Source organism: Entelurus aequoreus, linkage group LG15, assembly GCF_033978785.1.
Source record: "Entelurus aequoreus isolate RoL-2023_Sb linkage group LG15, RoL_Eaeq_v1.1, whole genome shotgun sequence".
Lineage (NCBI taxonomy): Eukaryota > Metazoa > Chordata > Actinopteri > Syngnathiformes > Syngnathidae > Entelurus > Entelurus aequoreus.
In genome coordinates, this window is record NC_084745.1 from 45004972 (window position 1) to 45011578 (window position 6607).

Here is a 6607-nt window from a genome sequence, read left to right on the forward strand (position 1 = left end):
CAGAAGCATCCAGTAACAAACGTGTCTGTATCGTTCAGTATATATATATATATATATATATATATATATATATATATATATATATATATTTGCATGCATATTTACATATACATGTATATATTTACATATACATGTATATATTTACATATATGTGTATGTATATATATGTATGTATGTGTATGTATATATATACATATGTAAATATGTGTATGTAAATATATGTATATGTAAATATTATATGTAAATATTAGAGATGTCTGATATTATCGGTCGATAAATGCTTTAAAATGTAATATCGGAAATTATCGTATCGGTTTTTTTATTATCTGTATCGTGGTTTTTTTGGTTGTTGTTGTTTTTTTTAATTAAATCAACATAAGAAACACAAGATACACTTACAATTAATGCACCAACCCAAAAAACCTCTCTCCCCCATTTACACTCATTCACACTCATTGACAGAAAAGGGTTGTTTCTTTCTTTTATTAATATTCTGGTTCCTACATTATATATCAATACAGTCTGCAATGGATACAGTCCGTAAGCACACATGATTGTGCGTGCTGCTGGTCCACTAATAGTACTAACCTTTAACAGTTAATTTTACTCATTTTCATTAATTGCTAGGTTCTATGTAACTGTTTTTATATTGTTTTACTTTCTTTTTTATTCAAGAAAATGTTTTTAATTTTTTTATCTTGTTTTTTTTTTTAAAAAGGACCTTATCTTCACCATACCTGGTTGTCCAAATTAGGTATAATAATGTGTTAATTCCACGACTGTATATATCGGTATCGGTTGATATCGGTATCGGTAATTAAGAGTTGGACAATATCGGAATATCGGACATCGGCAAAAAAACATTATCGGACATTCCTAGTAAATATATATGTATATACATATGTGTGTAAATATATATATGTCAATATATATATATATATATATATATATATATATATATGTATGTATATGTCAATTTATATGTATATGTCAATATATATGTGTATGTCAATATATACGTATGTATATGTCAATATATATGTATATACATATGTGTGTAAATATATATATGTCAATATATATATATATATATATGTTTGTATATGTCAATTTATATGTATATGTCAATATATATGTATATGTCAATATACAGTATATGTATATGTCAATATATATGTATATGTCAATATACAGTATATGTATATGTCAATAAATGACTCACATTCAAGTAAAGTAAATATTTCAGAATAGCATTCTAAAAAAAAAAATTGCATATGTGTCAAAATATTGGGGACTTATTTGATTGAATAAAAATGTTGCAAGCAAGTGATTAACTGGGAATAATCGCGATAAATCAATCAATACATTTTCACAGCTACCCTAATGTCGTGCGTGCACAATGTCGTGATTGACAGTGTCGGCCTCCTCTTTCCTTGTGACAGGATATCCATCACTCGCGTCACGGCGGACATCTCCCTCGCCAAACGCTCCGTCCTGAACAATCCCAGCAAGCACGCCATCATCGAGCGCTCCAACACGCGCTCCAACTTGGGTACGTTTGAGCCTTGTGGTTCGCTCGTGTGGCGTTCTGTGACTTCTCTTCCAAATCTGACAAGTGACGTGCCTTGAGATGATTTCCCGTGTGAATTACAGCGATGAGTACGGTAATAAAATTGACTAGGAAAAAAAACTCTGAGCGGTAAAAGGACAGCGTTGTCTCTGCGAGTTGCAAGCTGGTCTTTTTCTCACTTTAGCAGGAACGCAGCAAGTGTCTAAACCAGCTTGGATGGCGTTCCTGTTATCACTCTGTCATGAGTGGAAGGCACGAGGCTGGTCTTTTTGGGAACCCTGCCATGCCGCCATTGTTTTGCTGGCTGTCTCCAGCCTGGAAGTGTTGTTCTTCACTCGTGACTCAAACACAACAATCCTTCTTTACTGCATTGATCTACTAAGATCCAAACAAAGTTTATTTGGGTATATATATATACACTACCGTTCAAAAGTTTGGGGTCACATTGAAATGTCCTTATTTTTGAAGGAAAAGCACTGTACTTTTCAATGAAGATAACTTTAAACTAGTCTTAACTTTAAAGAAATACACTCTATACATTGCTAATGTGGTAAATGACTATTCTAGCTGCAAATGTCTGGTTTTTGGTGCAATATCTACATAGGTGTATAGAGGCCCATTTCCAGCAACTATCACTCCAGTGTTCTAATGGTACAATGTGTTTGCTCATTGGCTCAGAAGGCTAATTGATGATTAGAAAACCCTTGTGCAATCATGTTCACACATCTGAAAACAGTTGAGCTCGTTACAGAAGCTACAAAACTGACCTTCATTTGAGCAGATTGAGTTTCTGGAGCATCACATTTGTGGGATCAATTAAACGCTCAAAATGGCCAGAAAAAGAGAACTTTCATCTGAAACTCGACAGTCTATTCTTGTTCTTAGAAATGTAGGCTATTACACAAAATTGTTTGGGTGACCCCAAACTTTTGAACGGTAGTGTATGTATGTATGTATGTATGTATGTATGTAAGTAAGTAAGTAAGTAAGTAAATAATCCGTTCATGAATGAGTATATCCGTTCGGCCACCGTGTAAAATGTAAGGCGCCTTTTCAGCTGAAGTCCAGAGCGAGATCGAGCGCATTTTCGAGCTGGCTCGCACGCTGCAGCTGGTGATTCTGGACGCAGACACCATTAACCACCCGTCACAGCTGGGCAAGACGTCCCTCGCCCCCATCGTGGTTTACGTCAAGATCACCTCTCCCAAGGTGAGAGCCAATCAGCGTTATGGTGTTTGCTCGCTGGCTGACTCATAGAAGGGTGCGAGTGTAAGGCAAAAACCTGGCATCATGTCTGTCGCCTCCAGGTGCTGCAGAGACTCATCAAGTCGCGAGGAAAGTCACAGGCCAAACACCTTAATGTCCAGATGGTGGCGGCGGACAAGCTGGCCCAGTGCCCGCCCGTAAGTCTCCTCAGTATCCTCAGAAATTGCAGTGTTTGTTCCTCACAGCTATGTGACTATTGCACTAGCAGGCATAATTCGCAGTGTTTCCCACACATTCATTTATTTGTGGCGGCCCGCCACAAAACAATTAAGGCCGCCACAAAAAATGTTGTTTTGTTTTTTTTAATTTTGTTTTTTTTGTTTGTTTTTTTTGTTCTGTTCAGCTCCTCAGGCAAATCATATAGTTGATGTAGATGCCCGTATCGGCTGTTCAGGTTTACTTTACAAAAGAGAAGTGTAGGATCAAGATTTTTGGAGCTCTTTGTTCAGTGGATCAGATGTTTGATGAAGCTTTGTGTCTATCTACCACCACTACTGTTTTCTGTTTATTTGTTACTGACTGTGGCAGGACACCTCTGCCTCTGTTTCACTTTATGTTGCTGGTAAATAATATGGTTGTAGTAGTAGGCTAAAGTTAAATTATTTAGTATGCACTAATTAAAGGGGCAGAGCTTTAAAGGCCTACTGAAACCCACTACTACCGACCACGCAGTCTGATAGTTTATATATCAATGATGAAATCTTAACATTATAACACATGCCAATACGGCCGGGTTAACTTATAAAGTGACATTTTAAATTTGCCGCTAAACTTCCGGTTCGAAACGCCTCTGAGGATGACGTATGCGTGTGACGTAGCCCGGGGAACAGAGGTATGCCTTCCCCATTGAATACGATACAAAAAAGCTCTGTTTTCATTTCATAATTCCACAGTATTCTGGACATCTGTGTTCGTGAATCTGTTGCAATTATGTTCATTGCATTATGGAGAAAGAAGCTGAGCAAGCAAAGAAGAAAGTTGTCGGTGCGAAACGGACGTATTTTTCGAACGAAGTCAGCAACAACAGTACACAGCCGGCGCGTCTTTGTTTACATTCCCGAAAGATGCAGTCAAGATGGAAGAACTCGGATAACAGAGACTCTAACCAGGAGGACTTTTGACTTCGATACACAGACGCCTGTAGAGAACTGGGACAATACAGACTCTTACCAGGATTACTTTGATTTGGATGACAAAGACGCAGACGTGCTACCGTGAGTATGCAGCTTTGGCTTCTAAACATTTGATCGCTTGACCGTATGTGCGCAACTTTTTTTTGCGTATGTACGTAACTTTTTAAAAATATATAAGCTTTATGAACCTTGGGTTAGGTGAACGGTCTTTTGGGCTGAGTGATTGTGTGTGTTGATCAGGTGTTTGAATTGTATTGGCGTGTTCTATGGAGCTAGGAGCTAGCATAGGAGCTAGGAGTTAGCATAACAAAGACGTAGGTGTTTTTATGCAGGATTAATTTGTGTCATATTAAATATAAGCCTGGTTGTGTTGTGGCTAATAGAGTATATATATGTCTTGTGTTTATTTACTGTTTTAGTCATTCCCAGCTGAATATCAGGTACCGTGAGTATGCAGCCTTGGCTGCTAAACATTTGATAGCTTGACCGTACGTGCGCGTCACGTACGTAACTTTTTAAAAATATATAAGCTTTATGAACATTGGGTTAGGTGAACTGTCTTTTGGGCTGAGTGATTGTGTGTGTTGATCAGGTGTTTGAATTGTATTGGCGTGTTCTATGGAGCTAGGAGCTAGTAGCTAGTAGCTAGGAGCTAGCATAACAAACACGTAGGTGTTTTTATGCAGGATTAATTTGTGGCATATTAAATATAAGCCTGGTTGTGTTGTGGCTAATAGAGTATATATATGTCTTGTGTTTATTTACTGTTGTAGTCATTCCCAGCTGAATATCAGGTACCGTGAGTATGCAGCCTTGGCTGCTAAACATTTGATAGCTTGACCGTATGTGCGCGTCACGTACGTAACTTTTTAAAAATATATAAGCTTTATGAACCTTGGGTTAGGTGAACGGTCTTTTGGGCTGAGTGATTGTGTGTGTTGATCAGGTGTTTGAATTGTATTGGCGTGTTCTATAGAGCTAGGAGCTAGCAGAGGAGCTAGCATAACAAACACGTAGGTGTTTTTATGCAGGATTAATTTGTGGCATATTAAATATAAGCCTGGTTGTGTTGTGGCTAATAGAGTATATATATGTCTTGTGTTTATTTACTGTTGTAGTCATTCCCAGCTGAATATCAGGTCACCCCCGGCTCTCACAGCATCTTCCCTATCTGAATAGCTTCAACTCCCCACTAGTCCTTCACTTGCACTTTACTCATCCACAAATCTTTCATCCTCGCTCAAATTAATGGGGAAATTGTCGCTTTCTCGGTCCGAATCTCTCTCACTTCATGCGGCCATCATTGTAAACAATAGGGAACTTTGCGTATATGTTCAACTGACTACGTCACGCTACTTCCGGTAGGTGCAAGCCTTTTTTTTATCAGATACCAAAAGTTGCAATCTTTATCGTCGTTGTTCTATACTAAATCCTTTCAGCAAAAATATGGCAATATCGCGAAATGATCAAGTATGACACATAGAATAGATCTGCTATCCCCGTTTAAATAAAAAAAATTCATTTCAGTAGGCCTTTAAGAGACATTTTAACTTTTATATTTTTATAAGATATATTTTTTGTAAGAACCACAATTAATAAATATATTTCAGTGAATCATTTATTGTTCAAATCTGTATATAAATATGTACATAAAGTATTGTAATTATATTGTAAAATGGATGGATGGATGGATGTTTAAAACAAAACTGTTATTATTAATTAGTAAGTATACATTTTTTGAGCATTTTTAGAGAAAATCAAATCATTGTAGTAAATTATGCAAATTACTCGATGATGTCATGGTAACCACGCCCATAGCCACGCCCCCTCCGCCACAGGTATCTTGGCAGTTTATGGGAAACACTGATTCGTCTCCCTTTAAAATGGACCCTGAATGTTTTAGCAGAAGGAGAAATGATAACGTCAATTTATGATAACAACTCAATCAAATGTAGTAGGAGTGTCCCGATCCGATATTGTATATCGGTTAGATATCAGCAAAAAGCCGATGTACAGTATGTGTTTTGTTTGCTCGTGCAAAAACTGGACAGTAAACAACTAAATGTCCTCCAATAAGCACGCAAGGTTGGTCTTTTCTTCAATTTTAGTCAAGTCATTTACAAAAAGTAAACATGGTAGGCCATAGGCTACCAAGAGCTGGCAGCTACACCACAGCTAAACACACAATAGCAGACAAGCTAGACCAACATCACGATTCTTATTCATTACAATTCTGAATAGATTCATAATTTTCAAGAATAATTTTTTTAACAGACCCTCCCCGATAGAGTTGGACCGTATTTTTCGGACTATAAGTCGCAGTTTTTTCCATAGTTTGGCCGGGGATGCGACTTATACTCAGGAGCGACTTATGTGTGAAATTATTAACACATTACCGTTAAATATCAAATAATATTATTTGGCTCATTCACGTAAGAGACTAGACGTATAAGATTTCATGGGATTTAGCGATTAGAAGTGACAGATTGTTTGGTAAACGTATAGCATGTTCTATATGTTATAGTTATTTGAATGACTCTCACCATAATATGTTACGTTAACATACCAGGCACGTTCTCAGTTGGTTATTTATGCCTCATATAAAGTACACTTATTCAGCCTGCTGTTCACTATTCTT

The 6607-nt window shown here is 37.1% G+C and overlaps 1 protein-coding gene across 7 annotated transcripts in view; it reads left to right on the top strand.

The window, feature by feature from the left end:
* cacnb2a (calcium channel, voltage-dependent, beta 2a) overlaps window positions 1-6607 on the top strand; it is a 190779-nt gene that overhangs the window by 168632 nt on the left and 15540 nt on the right. For all 7 annotated transcript variants that reach the window (XM_062021594.1, XM_062021597.1, XM_062021595.1 and 4 more), the window contains 3 exons: window positions 1443-1552; window positions 2628-2779; window positions 2878-2973. In XM_062021594.1, the coding sequence (XP_061877578.1) occupies window positions 1443-1552; window positions 2628-2779; window positions 2878-2973 (358 nt within the window). The remainder of the gene's footprint in view (window positions 1-1442; window positions 1553-2627; window positions 2780-2877; window positions 2974-6607) is intronic.